The sequence below is a fragment of the Balaenoptera physalus genome (assembly GCF_965194825.1).
Source record: "Balaenoptera physalus genome assembly, chromosome: 11".
Lineage (NCBI taxonomy): Eukaryota > Metazoa > Chordata > Mammalia > Artiodactyla > Balaenopteridae > Balaenoptera > Balaenoptera physalus.
In genome coordinates, this window is record NC_138896.1 from 16,387,113 (window position 1) to 16,406,640 (window position 19,528).

Genomic DNA, 19,528 nt, shown 5'->3' on the forward strand with positions numbered 1-19,528 from the left:
ACAGTAGGTAACCTTTTGCAATCGGCTCTATTCGCTGAACATAATTCTCTGCAGATTCATCCAGGTTGTTACATGTGCCAATAGTTCATTCCTTCCTGTTGCTGAGTACTATTCCATGGTATTGGATGTGCCTCAGTTTACTTAACCATTCAACCATTGAAGGGCATCTGGGTTGTTTTCAGGTTTTAGCTCTTACAAAGAAAGCTGCTGTAAATATTTATTTTAGGTTTTTGTGTGACTGTCTTAATATTTCTCCTGGATAAACACCTAGAAGTACAGTTGCTGGGTTGCATTGTAGTTGCATGATTAGTTTAAGAAAATGCCAGATTGTTTTCCAGAGCAGCTGTACCATTTTATATTCCCACCAGGATTGTATGAGTGATCCAGTTTTTCTACATCCTTGCCAGCATTTAGTGTTGTCACTGTTTTTTATGTTAGTGATAGCTATGTAGTGATATCTCATTGTGGTTTTAGTTTATATTTCTCCGATGGCTAGTAGTGTTGAATCTCTTTTCATGTGCTTATTTTTCCCTCTGGATATCCTCTTAGGTGAAATATCTTTGTCTTTTGTCTATTTTCTAACTGAATTTTTTTCTTTTCTTTTTCCTTTCTTTTTTTTTACTATTCTGTTTTGAGTTCTAGATACTAGTCCTTTGTCAGATATGTAGTTTGCAAATATTTTTTTCTCAGTCTACAGCTTGACGTCTCATCTCTCAAAAGGGTCTTTTGCAGAGTAAAAGTCTTTAATTTTGGTGATGTCTGGGCTTGTTAATTTTTCTTTTTATGGATGGTGCTTTTGGTGTCAAGTCTAAAAACAATTCACTTAGTTCTACATCCAGAAGACTTTCTCTTAGGATTTTTTTCTAAAAGTTTATAGTTTTGTTTTACATTTTAGTCCAGGATCTGTTTGAATTAAGTTTTGTGTAAGGTGTGAGACTTAGGTGGTTGTTCATTTATTTGTCTATAAATGTCCAGTTGCTCGAGCAGAAATTATTGAAAAGGCTATCTTTCCTCCACTGAATTGTGTTTTGCAGTTTTGTGTTTTTTTTTGGTGTTTGTGTGGGGTGGAATGGTTATTGTCTAAAAGTTTTCTGTCTTGTTAGGCTGCCACTTTTCTGGTTCTTTGGCAACAGAACAGGCTTTTGTTTTGTTGAGGGCTTTTATTGTCTGCACCTGTTGGCATTTCTGGGTTACTGGCTTCTTCAGCTCCAAGTCTGGGATATAGGAGGCAAAACAAAACCCAAGTAGCTCACCATGGTGGTGTTCCTTGGGTTGCAAGGTCCCTAGCCGGTCTGCCTTCTCTCCATCTTTCAAAATGTTCTTATGTTTATTTTACATATACGTCTGGAGTTCTAGTTGTACTTAGTGGGAGGGATAGGGAAAATATGTTTATTTCATCTTCCTGGAAGCAGTGTCCACATTTTCTTTTCTTAATTATAAAAATTTTGAACATTCAGGAAAGTAGAATTGGATAATAAACACCAACATGTCTATTTCCTAGATTTAAGAGTTGTAAATGTTTCCCCATGTCTTAATCTATTTTTTATTGTTTTAAAATAAATTATAGACATAATATTTACCTCCACATATTCAGTATGCATCTCTAAAAAATAAGATTTTAAACATAAAGACAGTACTTTATATCTAATGATTTATTGCAATATCCAAATACTGTCTAATACCCAGTTCATATTCTGATTTCCCTAATTGTTCCCAAAATGTCTTACAGTTGTTTGGACAAAGTAAGACCTGATCAAGAACATGAAGTGTGTTCATATTATCTTTAAAGTCTCCTTTAATCTTGAACAGTTCCTTTCCTGCTTTTTTCTCCATGACACTGATTTGTTGAAGAAATAGTTCCAGTTGAACCCTGGAATGTCCCACTATCAATAAGATTTATCTGGTGTTTCTTTTACTGTATCTCCTGTATTTTCTGTAAACTTGAAGTTAAAATCTAAAGGCTTTATTAGATTCAAGTTTGGCGAGACTGTTTCACGGGTAATGTTATGTTAAACAGATTTTCTGAGGGACTCATACGCTTGAATCATTTATAACTTTTTTATGTGATAGAGAAGATGCCTTCTGCAACCTGTGATACATCCCTGGATGACATAGAAGATATTGTGTCACAAGAAGATTCAAAGCCCCAAGATAGGCATTTTGCGAGAAAGCACGTTATTCCAAAGGTGCGAAGGCGAAATACCCAAAAATATTTACAAGACGAAAACAGTCCACCAAGTGATAGGTAAGCTTTTCTTTTCTTTGAAATTATATTCAGTATCATACCAGGGGAGAGGCTGGCACTACTGTATATGATATACATAATGTCTCTTTTAAAAAAACCTTTGAAATTTTGAGAGGAAATATGTAGTGTTTTTTTTGTTTGTTTTGTTTTTAATTTGAATGGTTTTAAATTTAGCAAAGTCATTGACTAAAGAAGAAAAAGATGTCAAATTGCATGTTTCTTAAAGGCAGGGCCTAGGGCAGTATTTGGCACAAAGATAGCTGCCCCCTTGCACCCTCCCCTGGCTGGATCTCTTTGCTGTTACAGTAGTTGGTGTGTAATTGTTTCTCCCACATTAAAAATTTTATTGGAATTTGTGATTCTTATGAGATAGTGGTGGTTTGGGCATTTGGTTTTTGTTAGCAAATTTACAAATACTTGTGGATCATCTAAAGGCATTGGGCACAAATTATTGTGCTGTTTACACAGTTATATTAGGTCTCTAGTGAAATTCTAATACAACGTAGCCAGAAAGGAATATGCAGTTATATAGTTTTAATATGCTTATATTTGTTTACCTAGTAAATTGTTGAGAGTTTTAATACACTTGATTATTTTGTTTGGAACAGATTCATAAGATGTATGAATTTAAAATTTGCTTATATTTTAATGAATGAAGTTTATTAAGTTTGTCCTAAACATGTCATTAAGGTAATGTCTATTTAATTATTAATTATCAGGGCAATCCAAGTTGAAAGTCCTTTTATTTCCTTTGTAAAAATATTACATTTTTTAGAACTCTATTTTTATATACGGAATGCTTTGAATAGTGCTGTAGAGTGACAGATTTTCATTTTGATTCAGTTATTTATATCTGTAAGTTATAAAATAAAGATTGTAACTAGTATATAGTAGTCTTTAGATGTATCTAACTTTATTTGCCATTGCTGCTAGAACCATTTTCTGTGCTATTGTTATTTGTTTGTACCTTTCCAGGAGTTGAACTTAGTGGTAGTATTTAGTAGTTCTGAATGTAAAATACAACGCAGAGAAAAGATATTTTTTATGTAGAGTCTTAACTTAGAATTCTGTGCTGTTATTTTATCTTGTATTTAGATTTTTGGTGTAACAGCAGATTATGTATTAAGTTGGTGCATTTAATGAATAGCCTGTGAATGGGTTGCAGTGAGTGAGTATTTTTGCATAATGGGCCCAGAAATTACCTAGTGCTTTTTATTTAAAAAATCCCTTAATGAGACTTTTTTTTTTAATTCATTAACAGCACTATTCCAGGCATACAGAAAATTTGGATACGAACTTGGGGCTGTTCTCATAATAATTCAGATGGAGAATATATGGCTGGACAACTGGCTGCTTATGGATATAAAATTACAGGTAATGAGATCTGTAATGTATTTTATTGATTAAATTTTTCAGAGCTAAGATTTTTAGAGATATCTATTCTAACTTCAGCAACTAAAGGACATTTTAGCATAACTTGATGATTTTAAGGGAAAACAAAATGATACCTAATATATGTTGTCTAGATAACTACAGTTGACCCTTGAACAGCACAGCTTTGAGCTGTGTGGGTCCACTTATCCGGGGACCTTTTTCAGTACATACACTGTTATGTTTACAATCCATGGTTGGTTGAATCCTAGGATGTGGAACCCTCGGATATGGAGGGCTGGCTATGGCACTTGAGGATATGCGGATTTTGGTCTCTGCTGCAGGTTCTGGAACCAATCCCCTGCACATACTTAAGGATGACTCTGTGTGTGTGTGTGTGTGTGTGTGTGTGTGTGTGTGTGTGTGTATAATATTTAAAAAAAAACCTTTATTTTGAAATAAGTTTGGACTTACAGGAAAGTAGTAAAATTGAGAGTTTGTATATGCCCTTTATCCAGGTTCCCCTAATCTTAATATCTAACGTAATTGTAGTATGATTAATAAATTGGGAAATTAGCGTTAGCGAAATACTATTATCTAAACTACAGATCTTGTTTGAATTTTGTCAGGTTTCCCATTTACATCCTTTTTATGTTCCAGGATCCAATCTAGGATCTCACCTTATGTTTATTTGTAATGTCTCCTTAGTCTCCTCCAATCTGTGACAGTTGCTCAGTTTTTTCTCATCTTTTATGACTTTGACACTTCTGACAGAAAATCGATTATTTTATAGAATGTCCCTCACCTTGGGTTTGTCTGATAGAGTAAGGTAATTATGATTACCTTAGATTAGAGTAAGGTAATTATGCATTTTTGGCAAGAAGAGCACAGAAGTGATATTATATCCTTCTCAGTGCATCACATCGGGCAGGGGGCTTCATGATGTTAGTACACTACCCCTTGTCTGCCAGATTTCTCCACAGTAAAGTTACTATTTTTCTCATTGTAACTAATAAATATCCTGTGTCTCCTCAAGCTCTTGCCTAGTAATTTTACTATTCGATAATTTTAGTATCTGTTGGTGGATCTTGTCTGCAACAGTTATTACTGTGATATTTGCTTAGTGGTGATTTTCTGTTTTCTTCTTTTCTTCCACATTTATTAATCAGAAGTCTTCTGTAAGGAAGGGCTGTCCTTTCCTCCCCACTTTATTTGTTGATATCAGTATGAACTCATGGATATTTATTTTATTCTATAGGTTATAGTTCAGAGCTATCATTATTTATTTTGTTGCTTGTATTGTTCCAACTTTGGCCATAGGACCTTGTTTAGGCTGGCTCCTGTGTCCTTCAAACATGCCCCCATTCCTTTCTGAGCACTTCCTTATTTTCTGGCACCACAAGATATTCTAGTGTTGTATTTTCCCTTCCCCAGCCTCAGAAGCAACCACTTTTCCAAGGAATCCTGACCCCTTTCATTAGGAGAATAGTGTTTAGAACCAGACCAGAGATCTGGGCACTAGTTGTGCTTATTGCTACTGTGAAGTATCAGTGCTTCGAGGTCCTCTCAGTGGACAGAGTTAGGAAATATATATGTATATGAACTGGCACATACACACATCTGTATCTGTTTCTGTTGTATGTACATTAAATGGGAACATAATTTGAATGCTTTGTGAGAGGCAGTGAATGGCCCAGTGCTTTATATGTGTTATCATGCTTAGTCCTTGTGATATAAGGACATATTAGCATCCATTCATATAGGTGAGAATGGAGAGGTTGTTTCTTACTTTAAATCACATGGGCGGTAAAGTCTGTTGCTCCAAAACATTGCTCTTGACCACTAGTCTATATCACATAGCAAATTGCCTTTGCGTGTGTAGTTGGCCCGTCCTAGCTTCAAGATGGATGTGAGGAGAAGGGCAGATTGGAAAGTTATTCCTTTCATAGCATTGTTTCCTTCAATAAGTAAATAACCGTATGTCATTAACTCTGTTTTTGATAACTCATTCTTTTTTTTTTTTAATTTATTTTTATTTATTTATTTATTTATTTTTGATTGCATTGGGGTGTCGTTTCTGCTCGTGGGCTTTCTCTAGTTGAGGTGAGCGGGGGCTACTCTTCATTTTGGTATGCAGGCTTCTCATTTCGGTGGCTTCTTTTGTTGTGGAGCATGGGCTCTAGGCGCGTGGGCTCCAGTAGTTGTGGCACGTGGGCTCAGTATTTGTGGTTTGTGGGCTCTAGAGCACAGGCTCAGTAGTTGTGGCGCACGGGCTTAGTTGCTCCACGGCATGTGGGATCTTCCTGGACCAGGGCTCGAACCCATGTCCCATGCATTGGCAGGCGGATTCTTAACCACTGCGCCACCAGGGAAGTCCTGATAACTCATTCTTTAGACAGCAAAATCAGTCTTAAAACAGGTAAAAACACTCAATCTGCTTTTAGAATTACTTCTCTGTGTTCATTAGTAATTTTTGTATAATTTAGCCTGTACTTACCTTAATACATTCTGATGGTGCAGTTTGAAAATTAAGAAAATAGCCTTTAAGGTAACTTCCTAAATATTAAAAAAATTCAGAGCTTGACTTACCCTAGGTGATATTTAATATCTAACACATGTTAATTCATTTTAGCCTATTAGCAGGTTTTTAGTCTTATAACAGTACTCTTCTATGTAAAATAAGTCTTGATGTGTTTATACAAGAATATTAAACTTTGTTATGCAAACCTAATTTTAGTTTCATATTTGGGAATAGTAAAAAGGGAAATTGGTTCCTTAATCACTTGAATGTGAAATTTATTTTTCTTATTAATGTAGTTTATTTCTTTTATATGCCTGTATTACTTATATGTATTCGTATTAATTTTACATACTGTTGATTTTACCCACTTCAGAAATTTATCAGTTTTAATTCTAGTCTGGCTTGCATGCAGTAGACTATAGGACCACTTTCTTACTTGTCTAGAAGCCATAGGCCCAGAAATTATAAACATTAGCTTCCTTAAAATATTTAATAAGGAAATCTCTACAGATCTTTCATTTAGGTTAGATATATGAATGATTTCTGGATACCTATGCCAGTGGTCTCTTTTGTTATTGTGGAATAATGAGAGTTTATAAAAATTATTATTGCTTAATAGTTTATAATATTTCATTAGTCACATGTAGACCAAAATTATTTTCGTTTAACTCTGTAATTGATAAAATGAGATATATAATAGATTATGTATAATGTACACAGAGGTTACTGAAAACAGTATACAGAGAAATTCAGAAATCTCAGTTACCAATGGTAGATATTTTTACTATTTGGGGAAGAAAGAGAGATTAGGTATATACTTGAAATTGCTACTTCTAACTGTGTGAATCTAGGAATATAATTACTCCATAGTAAGACCTCACAGAGGCTTACTCAGAGAAGTAAATGCTTGTTCGTTGCCTCTTTCAGATCCTTTTTATTTTGAGGAAAAGGGTGGTTTATAACTTATAAGATAATGCCTGCTTGCTTCTCATTTCAAAGAATGAAACCTGCTGAGGAAAAATGATGTCATTCTCTAAAACTCAGATACCTGTTTGCATGATAGAATTAAATCAGTATTATGGAAAGCAGTTAAACTGTCCTTGTAGGTACAGTGGCTTTTTACAGAAGTATGATTTGAACACATACATTTCATGAGTGTGTTCTTCAAGTGAGCAATTTTTATAGACTGACCCCCTACCCCCCAAATAATGCTGCTTTGGTTGTTGTTTTTGGATTATTTCTTTTGAATGTTGGTAAATTATTTTCATTGTCCTCATTGGTGGCAGATCTTTATATCTTGAGAATATATTTAGTGTTTGAATGGTCACAGGTCGTTTGAGGCCAAATCTGATGAACGAGTATTGTGGTATGATACTTATATGTTGGGACTCTTCATTACTGTGACATAAAATAGGATACATGCTGATTTTTCTGATCTCTACATTCTAGTTTTCTTTTTCTTCTTTAAATAGAGCATGGAAACATTTAGTTTTTTGTTTATCTCGTCTTTTCATCTCAACAGGAATCTCCTCTTGTGATAGGAAGCACAAAACTATGTTTCAACCATCAGCCTACTAAGTGGCACTAGTTTTGATTCTGTACTAAATTGTGTGTTATCCATATAAATTAAGTAGTGTTAATTTTGTTCTTGTTGTTTAAATCCTGAGCAATGTTTTCCGTACATTTGAGAGTGAACTTGCATGGTTGATTAGCTTCTTCACCTTTTACAGAGATAAAGAGAAAATCTAATTCACTCTTGTGAATTCTAAAATACTTTGGCTCCAGTTCCTGACTTTTTTAGCCTGGTATTATGTCAAAGTGAATGCCCACTCATAGTTAATAGCTTGCATGATAATCAAATTATTTTGATAAAAGTTTTAAGCTCAATTTTCTCACTGGTAGATGCGGGAAAACTTCATCTTTTTTTATCGTCTTTCTCTGGGAACTTGCGATCATTTTTCATCCTGTTCCACTTTTGGCCTGACCTTTTCAGGTCACTTAAACTTCTTGTTTGCATTTCTTGTAGCATGTAAGTGGTAGTACTTCAGCTCACATATAGTTGCAGTAATTTTTGTGAATAAATGCTCTGGAGTGCTCAGTTGTATTAAGATGACCAGTCTTTTCAAAATTGCTGGCATTCTGATACTGAACAACTTAAAAATATTTTTTAGTTTTAATATTTTAGAATTTTTTTTTCTAGGCCTTACTAATATTTTATACGGTCAGTGTTTAATTCAACACATCCACATATTTTTCACTGTCTTTACTCTTCATTCCATCTTGCACCTCAGACCTTTATCTGGAATCTTTCTGCCTAAAGTACACCCTTCAAAATATTTTAGAATTTTTATGAGTGACAAATTTACAGAGACTAACAGATTTCCATAAACTTCACTTTTGCTTAATTGCTTAATGATTCATATTGCCCTTTGAGATTTTGTAAAACTTTTTTTTGATAATTCATTTAGAAATAGCTTGTGTTTAAACTTTATTTTTTAAGAAAATGGGCAGATGAGTAATTACCATGAAAGCTTCACTTAAAAATCTATTTTTTTTGCATTGTTGGCTCTGATTTTGAGGAAAAAACCTTTTTTCAGATGTTGACACTGGAACATGTAAAATAATGTTGGCTCTTTTTTTGGCTGTTAAAATTCTAATTGGTTTGGATTAAAGACATGATGTATTTTTAGCTCTTGGACAATAGGTGGCAGTATTACATTACATGATCACTGCATCTATGCCATTAATATGAAAAGTGAATTTTGTGTTACAAATAGTCTTCTAATAAAATTATTAGAAGTCATTAAATTAGTTAACACTTTATTTTATTCTGACTTATTGCTTTTTAAACTTTTTAGTAGTACTTATATAAGAATCAGACAAATTGACCTTTTCAGAGGCAGCATGATCCAGCTCAGATACCAGCCCACCATATGTATGCTGGAGACCACGTGTGAAATTACTCGTTCATTGCTTACTGCTTGACATCGTCGTTGCTCTGTTGCCCTGACTGTGCTTGTTCTAGAATGTGGTCATTGTCCTTTTGCCCAGAAGAGCATGCTGAAGTGGGAGTTTTTGAATCTGAGGACAGACATTTGATACCTTTACCATTACATTGCTTTCACACTTAACTAAAAACTAACCTTCACATGAGGTGCATCTTGAGTAATCCCCAAATCTATGAACATATATTAAGGTTAAAGAGGTTTAGTATTAAAAGAGAATGGAGTAAATTACAGCACTTTAAAATTTCCCACTCATTCCCACTTTACCAGCATCAAACACATGTTTGATGGTTAATTCAAGATGATTTGAATGTCCAGGCATTCGCAGAGACTTTCCTTTTGGTTATTTCTTCATTGTAGCTTGATGATTCTCAAATTTAACAGTTTCTAAGAGTTCTTGTACTGTGTTACATACACAAATTCGTGTATGTCATATGTATGGGTGATTTAAGGGCTTTTTGTGTATGCGTGTGTGTTGTGACTATACCTTTGATCACCTAATCTGATCATTAGCTGTAACTGCTTGTACAGCTGTATCTCCACTTGCCCTGCCGCCATTCAGCTTACTTCCTCTGCTTAGAGATGGAGAGGCTGGTACCTCAGCTACTTCCTGTCTTAGGGTAATTTATCTTTTTTTTAACATGTTCTCTCCCATGGTGTGTGAGTTCCTTCTGTCTTAATCATCTTTACCTTTGGCATCTCAGAGACACTGTTGCTTAGTGATTAAGAGCAGACTGTAGCCAGCTGTTAATATTGAGCCAGACTGTAAAGCCAGCTACTGCCATGTATTAGCTTTATGACTTTGGGCAAATGACAATACCTCTGTGCTTCCTAAGTATCCTTATTTATTTAATGAAGATGACTACAGCAGTCCTTTCTAAAGATTAAATATTAGTATGTACAAACGTGTTCAATGTGTGTCTGGTATTATCATCATCATCAAACTCAGTACCTGTCACACGATAGGAATTCAGGTGTTTTTTGTGTGTGCATTAGTGAACAAGTAAAAACAATGTTTTGACTATAATGTATTGAAGTAGTTTTATTCTTTCTTTATAGCAGAATAAAAATTAAAGTATACTCTAAAGTTTAAATAAATGTGGTATGTGGTATGTGTGTGAGTCCCTTGAGTTCTTCAGTAGAATCCTATTTAGTGGCTGTCAAGTCCAGTCTTCATGGTCCTGACATGTCTCAGATAAGATCCTCATACTGTCACTTTACCTGACATGGACACTACAAATTATATTGAATCAGAAATCTAATTTAATCCATTCTTATTAAATTGGAAGCAGTAATTGCTTTCAATTTAATGGGATTGAATTCAGTATTAGAAGTTTTGATATTCCTTCAAACATAATAAAATTTGGTTATATATATATTTCCATGTATTTGTGTGTATGCCTGTGCATTTGCAGAGAGAGAAGTGATCTTGGAGCATTGCTTGTATTCAGGTGAGTTATTTGCAGCGATTGGTAAGGGGGCATAGTACGGGGTGGCAACAAGAGTGGCACTTACTCCTTCTTTTTTCCCTTTCTGCCCAGGGAGAAAAGCAGGGAGAATTAAAAGTAAGGGCTTTCAAAGTGGGATTTCCATCCATTCACAAATAGGGGAGGGAAATCAGGAGTCTCTAGAGAAGATCCAGAATGTTGTTTACTCTTGAGGGGGACGCATCCAGCACTCCCAGTGATGAAAAAAGAGCTGTGGGGTGAAAGGGAATCCTTTAAAAATGTATGCTTAGCATGTTTATATTCAGTCTTTCCCACTGAATCATTTTTAGAAATGGCTAGGTTTACCAATTTTTATGTCTTATACTGTGCTTTTTCTTGAATATGTCATGAACAAGATGTGAGGCTAATTAATGAACATTTCTGAGTTAATGTCTAATTATTGCATTTGATCGTGGAGTTCTGTTTCACAGAAGATGTAGTACTTCTGTCCCATCCCTCTGGCTTGCTCTTTGCTTTTACTCTTTCAGTGTTTTCAGTAACCATTTTAGCTACCATCTTATCAGCTGTTGTCTTCTTTCTTTCTTTTTAATTGAGTGGCAGTGTGCAGTAATTTAGGATGGGTTCATTACATATTAACTGATTTTGAAGTCTGCTCCATGAAGAACTACTCGATGACTGCACTTTGAGTAAAATTCATAATAACAAATGAATCAAAGATAAAAGATCAGTGAGAATATTTTCTTTTTTCCATGTGAGAGCTGAATTGTTAGCTAGCTTACAAAAATAAGGGAGCTGTGAGGGTGTTCTAGAATAACTATGTTATGGACTCATAAAAACTATTCAGGAAATCAGTGAAAGAGGTAAAAGTAGAAGACATTGAAAATGCTATACAGACATCTAAATACGAGATCAAATTAAGGCAAAGAAGCTTTAGGGGGAATATTTGAAGCTTATCATTTCCATCTCATTTGTAGCAGCTTTTTATCTGTGTCTTAGGTAAGTTGCAAATCGCCTGCAAGCCATAAACTAGGGCTGTTTTTTTCCTGAGGAAAAAAATGAGAGAAGGCTTTGCAGTTTTCAGTGAAGGTTTTTTCTTTTGGCACAGAGGTAGGAAGAATACTGTATTAGAGGAAGAGTTTTTGTGTTCGTGAAATGTAAACAGCTGTGAGAGTGTAGTCAGCGTTTGTATGTTCTTCATGTAGTAATTTAAGCATAAATATCTTTTCCTTGCAAGTATATACAAAAAACATTTTACAAATAAAATTTTGCAAAATCTTATTGAAGAATTAATGTTGAAATTTAAAAACTAGCAATTTCAAGATACTGATGACTCACCCATTCTTAACTGAGGGATATTTGAGTCAGGCATTAACATTTTCTGAGCCTCAGTTTTCTTTGAAATGAAATGGTGCTCTGCCAACCTCATGAAATTGAAAACATATAAACATGAGGTAATATTTTAGTTTTTGAAATATTTATGTTTTAAAATAAATAACTCATTTATTACTCCTTAATGTTATTAAATTGTAAACTGATGTTTTTTTAATTTCTTGCTTTGCTCTCTTTCATCGCATTTAAAGATATTTTTGTACAATTTAGAAGCTCAATTCCTAAATGTACCAAAAGGTGGCACTGTTTACGTATATATAATATTTTGCTTTTTGATGAAGAAATGTGTTGCATGTTTTATCTGCAAATGTATTAAATTGAGGTTATATTTTTTAACATAAAATTTTCTGTTTTGTAAATGGATTTTTAATTCATGTAAGGTTTACTAGGACCAGGTTACTTTTTTTTTGGAAATGGTTTGGAAATTTAGATATTTGACAATCATCGTGTAGACATAGACTCCTGTATAATCCAATATAATAAATGGTAAAACCTTGTATTAATGTGACAAGCTAATGTTTCATGGAAAACATAGTTGCTTTTGTATAGCAAAAACCATTAATTTTTTTAAGCCTCTAAAAACTATCCAGTGATTAAAACATAACAGCCATAAATAAATGATTTGTGTGGCTTTTAGGTCATACCACATAGGTTTATCCATTCTGGAATGTTACTTTATGGTAAAAGTACCTTTGAAAATTTAGAAAAATCTTTCATTGCTTGAATTTCCTACCGGCAGTAGTGAGATGAAAGGAGAATCTAGGTTCTATGAATAGCTTCTCTAGGTGAAGAATGCAAAAATTAGATAATATGAATTTGACTTGAAGTGAGGATTATTTATATAAAGGATGTGGTGCATACATTTCCCATACAGTTAGGTGAAAACCTCCCTGATTGTTTATTCATGGAGCATATTACATCCAATGTAGTTTATGACCCCAGAAGATAATACAATTAGTATATTTTTATGTCCAATAAAAGCTATCTGTAGTTGTTTTTTAATATAAACAGAATTTGTCAATGATTTTTACTGGATGTAGAACAGCACAAAATGCTTCTGTTACTAATATAAAATGCTTGACTCTTGTTTTGGGTGTAAGATTAAAAAAATCTAAGATAATTTCAGGTGTGCTTCCACTGTTTCCTTTATTTAAAAGCAGAAAATGTTTGAAGTCAACATAACTTGTACATTTCAGTTTTTGTTATTTTTTCCTGAAGTATCTCTTTTTAAGGTACTAATCCTTAGAAATAAAGAGTTAACATCTTCCTCCATTAAAAACTCATCCTTATAACTCTGAAGTGACTGTCTCAGTTACTAAATGTATGTAGTTTGGGGGAAGTGAAGACACAATTGGCAGTTAGAGGGGTTCTTTTATGTTCATGAGAGTGTATGTGCTTATATTTAAATGTTCACTCTTATTGCTGCTTTTGTTGATGTTAGTAATAATGATACATATGTGATTTGTCTGGATTGTTTAAAAATGCATAATTAAAGGAGGATTTGATTATTCAGCAACTGTTTCAGTAGCTGAAGACTATCATTTAGACATTTTCTTCCAATATTTGACAATTGTTCAGTGAGCTATGAACAGTATGAAAAATTGTAGGAAAGCATTGTAACACTACAATACTTCAGAGCCCACACTCTTAGGATATTCTTATTGTAGAGATTAATGGAGTGTTTTAATTATTTCGCAAGAAACAGACCTGTTTTTTAACCTAGTCTTTTTCTAGATGTAAAATTCTAGGGATTTGCTAAATAACAAAGATTATTTTCCTAAATAACAAAGATTATTTTCCTAAATGACTTTGTGTTTAGGGATTTTTGTAAGGACATTAGAAAGTGCAAAAATGCACTCAGAATAACTTTTTTAGAAAGCATGAAACTGAGAAAGACAGCTAAGTGTCCCCAACATGCTTTCAGCAGGTCCCCACCCCCTGCTCCCCCCCAGGCTCCCCATAATGGCACATGTGCTTCTCAGGGTAGGACCTGAAGCAGTAAAATGCGATATTATACAAGCAATATTTTTTTCCTAAAATACTTGTGATTAAAAGAAATCCAATCAATCAGCATTATATATTTGTAAAAAAAAATAGATCTATCATGCAGATTTTGTCTGGCTCCTTTAGATGCCTTATAATAATGTGCTAATTTATGCTGATGATCTTACCTTATGACCCTTCTGTGTGGCCTAGATATGTTAATATGTTATAGCTTTTTAATTTTAGTCATTTGTGTTGGTTGAATATGCTTGTTAGTCCACAGTACCACCACCAGTCTATGTCAAGGACTGGAAAAGAACAAGAAAAATTTATCTCAGAATCAGTTTCTTTAAGCATGCATTAGTAATGGAGGAAATTACAAAATAGACATAATTTATTTTTATTCTTTCTATAAAAAGTATACTCGGAGGGATTTTTTTTTCCTTCTAATATTTAGCCCTTTATCTGAAAGTGTAATGTCCCTTTAGCTTAGCCTTGAAATTGTTGTCCCCCATTTTTGGTTCTCATCTTGATCTAAAAGACACTGATCAACTCAAATGCTTGAAAAACGTGGGGTAATTTTTAAATTAGCATACTTGGCATAACTGCGTAAGTATTTCTCAAACCTCTCTGAGCCTGTGATTCCTTGTCTCTAAAATGGGTTACAGGGTTGTTGTGAAAATTAATAAATGGTTGATAAACGTTAGCTATTATTATATTAAGTATTAATAAAGAAAAGTCACCATTATGTATGTTTTAAATTTGAGTCTCTGAAATGAACGGTAACTTAATGAAATTTAATTTAAATATGTGTTTTATTTATTTTAATCTATTTAAATGTCTTTTAGTTTTATGTATTTCTGTCTTGCACATCTTTTTCTGATGGTGACTGTTAATTAGGAAATGAGAATGGGATATTGAAGTAATGTATAATAGATGGCTTCCGGGGGGGAACCAGTGAGGCAGAAAGGAGTGATTTCATAGAAGGAATAAGGGATTAGAAGTTGGAAGATTGGAGGTCTTGCTTTAAAGGTGACATGGATTATTAGTGAACTTACTTATCTCTTTTTTGGCTTCTTTTCTCCTTTTTTAAAAAAATGTATTTTATATTGGACTAGAGTTGATTTACAATGTTGTGTTAGTTTCAGATGTACAGCAAAGTGATTCCGTTATACATATACATGAATCTTTTTTTTGACTTTTTAATTCTTGCCTGTGAAATAACCCATTTTGACTGTTGCAGAAATATGAGGGTTGGGTGGGCAGGTCATGTTTTTTCACCTTTCTCTCACTCTGGAAGAGGTACAGCACTAGGTTAAGAAATATCAGGTGTGAAATCCTTCTCCAGCATTTCTCATTCCATTCCTCCTTATCCCATCTCCCCCAGCACACCTCCAAAGCAGGCTTTTCCTTAACCCACTATTACGACCAAGATTATCTTTATCTCTGCTTGTAGCACTCATTAGGCTCTACTGGAATTATTTGTTTACATAACTTTCTCTCCTGTAAGACTGAACTTGAGTACAGGGAGAGCCTTTTTTTCTTGTATTCTTAGTACCTATTACCATATTTGGCCTGTAATAAGCACTTGGTTCGTGTTCATTGAATGAATTTATATCGATGTTCATGTCATTCGTGAGAAACAGGTAAAATTTACTGAGTGATTCCATGGAGTACAGAGGTGGTTTCTCATTTGTGTTGCCTTTACTATTAGGTGTAAACCACCGATGATTTCTTACCACCTGAAAGAATTAAATTTAGCATTTTTCTAGGTCAAGTAGTCTTTTATAAGTTTTTGAGACCCTTTTATGAGCCTGACCATAGTAAGTGGCCTTGTCGGTGCTTTACAAATGTTGTGATTCGTGGGCACTTTAAGTATAGATTTCCTGCTTAAAGTGACTGAACAGAATAGGCACATTGTTCTTTGTTAGTTTCCTCAATTGGTTCTTGTAATTTTCCTGTTTCTACTGGTGATACCTTAAGGCATCTGGCCCGTGTTGAGTATTTCTTCCTGACTCATCATTCCTTCTGCCACCTGCCAAAGAAATGCTTTTACTTTGGTCAAGAACATTTGGAGTGAGTTAGATTTCATTATGGGGTAGGTCATGGACCACCTGATAAGTCTAAACATGTCATACTAATTAGCATTGACTGGCTGCCACTAGAATGCTTAATTCTGGTGTTCTGCTTTTTAAACCTACAGGTGTTATGGAGGATGGAAAAATCCTTTATCTGAATATGAAACTGGGCACCAAATTTGAAGACTTTTCCCCCATTCCCAGTATGATTTTACTTTGTGAGAAGCTCCAGTAGACTGTATTATGTTTAGTTTTATATAATCTTTCAGGATTGTTAGAATTTTTTCCTTAGGTATATTTAAGTCACCGCTTTTTAAGATAATTTAGAAAAGAGGAATTGAGGGTTGGCAATTAAAAAGGAAGAAAAATGGCTCATAGATCGTATGTAGAGGTTTTAACCTTTCATCCTGGAAGAGAGGGATACTTTGGGCCACTAGTGCTTATCATCTTGTATCTGAGAGCTGGGAGGCAGTTGAGATCTGTGCTGGAAGGTCCCCGGGACCCCCCGAAATAGGAATCCTTTGCAGTAAGAAAGGAATCTATTGGACTTACAAATGTTTGGACACATTCTTAGAATGCATTTTATCTGCTGCAAGCCAAAAGATGTTTACTCACATTTGAATGAAACTGTAGAAGGGAAATCCTGAATTTTCTCGAAAGCAGGGGAGGTTAGAGAACCTTAAAAGCGCAGTATCCATCCTTATGAACTGAAAGAGTAAAATGTCACTTATTGTCCTTTCTTTTAGTGCAGTGTCTTTATTAGACTGTAGTAAATTTTACAGATATTGATAGGGGCTTCCATGGGTTCTTTTTCTACCTTTGGTCTCCCTGTCCTATCTTCCAATTAGATCTTAGATTCCCTCAAATATATTCTCCTGCTGTGGAAATCTTTAGAAGTATTAGCCCCTTGATTGGGGAGGGACTACTTTCCACCTATATTTCTCGAAAGGGAAACGTACATAAATGTCTAGAAAGAGTTGTGTTGAGCTTAAAGAATAAGTACTAAAGGTGGGAGAAGGAACAAGAAAAACTCAACGTTAAAGCAGCATCTATTGAGTTAGACTCTGGGCAAAGCTGACCAACTTGCCTTGTGATCTTAGCCAAGCCATTTAGTCCTTCAGTTTACTTATATCTCAAATGAGTGAGTTGCACTCCAGTGTTCTCTGGTTCTGTATAAATTCATTCATTCATTAGATACTCATCGGGTGCCTGTGGTGCTGTGTGTTCATCAGTGAGCAAGGCAGATACGGTCTCATCCTTGTAAGAAGGCTTCTGTTTCCCCTGTCTCTGCTGACCTGTCTTTTTCCCATTCTTCCCTTATCTAGTAATTGGGTGGATAATGAGGAAATGAAGCAATTTGAAATGATTAATTACAAATTTGGGGACCCTGTCTGCTTATTTATGTACAGAATGGATCAGTATTTTTTTGGGAAAAAAGAACAACTTGTAAAGACGATAGTTTATATACGTTAAAAAGGTTATTAAAATGAAGAAGTGAGTTATCTGTTAGTGCAAATAATTGGGTGTCTTAGGAGTGAGAGAAGTGAAAGAGAATGATCTTGTTTAAGTTTAGGTGTGCCAGGTATAAATGGAAAAGATTTATCCCTGACGTTGGAAAGTAATTTAGAAAAAGTATTTGAGCTTTTTGGGTGTAGTTATGCTGTTGTATATGTTGAAGGTCAGATGTAATTTTTTTGGGTGGCGGGGGTGGGGGGAATCTCTTTGTTTTGAGTCAGCTCTAGTGTCTTGAGCTTTATGCCTTTAGTCTGGAGAACTGAAATTTATTATCTCACAGAAGGGGAAAATAATTTGAATAGAGTTAATTGAAATGAAAGGAGTAAATTTTTCTTTTTTAAGATTTAATCTTATTTATTTCTGGCTGCATTGGGTCTTCATTGCTGCAGGTGGGCTTTCTCTAGTTGCGGCGAGCAGGGGCTACTCTTCATTGTGGTGCGCGGGCTTCTCATTGCGGTGGCTTCTCTTGTTGCGGAGCACGGGCTCTAGGCATGCGGGCTTCAGTAGTTGTGGCACGTGGGCTCAGTAGTTGTGGCTCGCGGGCTCTAGAGTGCAGGCTCAGTAGTTGTGGCCACAGGCTTAGTTGCTCCGCGTCATGTGGGATCTTCCTGGACCAGGGCTCGAACCCGTGTCCCTTGCATTGGCAGGCGGATTCTTATCCACTGCGCCACCAGGGAAGTCTCGAAAGGAGTAAATTTCTACTTAATTAAGAAATACACTGAGACATCCAAAATGAAGAAAACTCCCATATTTGGCTTCTGGATCTAAAATGATACTCTAGTCTGTGTAGGTTGGTTCAAGAGCATTTAACCCTGTTGGAGGCAGCCAGGTTAGCTTTGTGGAATTTAAAACTCTGACTTTTCCCTAAATACTGACGAAAGCAACTAAATTTATTGGTTATTAGGGAGCGAGAGTAAGTTCGATTTTCTCCAGACTTATGACAATTAGAGGTTGGTTCTAGCATATCTAATGCTTCAGTTTCAAGGCTACCTCTATTTGAGAGCTGTTTTGGGGAGATAACCTTGTAACACATACATTTTAATGAGTACATTACTTTTACCACCTGCTGAAGTCGACTTGCAGTGACTACTGACCTGAAGTGAATGCCTGTGTTCAATATTAATACGGCATGTCTGGATGCAGACAGCAATCTTTCATTTTGACGTGCACGTAGTCAAAGTAAATTGATGTTTAAAACCCGGACACTTGAAGTTCAGTCAGTGTGTGCATTCCATAATAATCCTTCAGAAGCAGTTTACATAGAAATGCTGCGTGCTTTCTTATACTTTATTTATCATACATACAGGTCCACATTATAGTACTCGTAACAAGATTTATCCATTGCTATTTTTGTGACTCACTCGTCTTGCGGTGGCTAAAGAAATTAATTATTTTAGGATTTAGTCTTTGCATGTTTTAAATAAAATTACACTGTTTTATATATTCATGCCTGGCAAGACCGTAGCCTAATTTCAGTTATCTTATTTTTAGATTTTTTTTTTTTATTAACCTAGTTCCTTCCTTTATTTCTGCTCAAATCACACATTTTTGAAAGTATAGTAATTTTTAATAAACTAGGCCTGGAAATAATGCATATTTATGACTTTATGCATCAAGGATATTGCTGGAGGATTTTTCTTTTCTTCCTTACGTGCCATTTTCTAACCTTGCTTTTATTGGTTAAAAAAACATTCATGGCAGATGTAGTAATGGGAAAATTATATTAACATTTAAGTATTAAATTAGCCTGTAGCCAGAGTCTCCTACTAATATGATGACATTTAGTGAGTTCAGGATTTTAAGGACCACGCTGCACAACTCACTGTTGCACATTTCCTGTTTGCCTTTTTTTGAAAAGTATGTTAGGCCTGCCTTTTCAGATTGAAAATTTCCATTGTGGAATCCAATGTTGTTATTATTTTACCTTGCTTGTCAGTGTTTGTTATTTATGTATTAAGAATATGTGTATAGTG

The 19,528-nt window shown here is 34.8% G+C and overlaps 1 protein-coding gene and 1 long non-coding RNA gene across 5 annotated transcripts in view; one reads left to right on the plus strand and one right to left on the minus strand.

Moving 5' to 3' along the window:
• The window catches only part of LOC309638865, a 722,672-nt gene that overhangs the window by 577,921 nt on the left and 125,223 nt on the right, over positions 1 to 19,528 (minus strand). The gene's annotated exons all lie outside the window — the stretch shown is intronic.
• CDKAL1 (CDKAL1 threonylcarbamoyladenosine tRNA methylthiotransferase) overlaps positions 1 to 19,528 on the plus strand; it is a 640,596-nt gene that overhangs the window by 10,967 nt on the left and 610,101 nt on the right. For 2 of the 4 annotated variants that reach the window (XM_082415179.1, XM_082415180.1), the window contains exons 3-4: positions 2,071 to 2,245; positions 3,507 to 3,619. In XM_082415179.1, the coding sequence (XP_082271305.1) occupies positions 2,071 to 2,245; positions 3,507 to 3,619 (288 nt within the window). Of the gene's footprint in view, positions 1 to 2,070; positions 2,246 to 3,506; positions 3,620 to 19,528 lie in introns of those variants that run through there. The other 2 variants (XM_082415181.1, XM_082415182.1) reach the window with 2 other exon arrangements.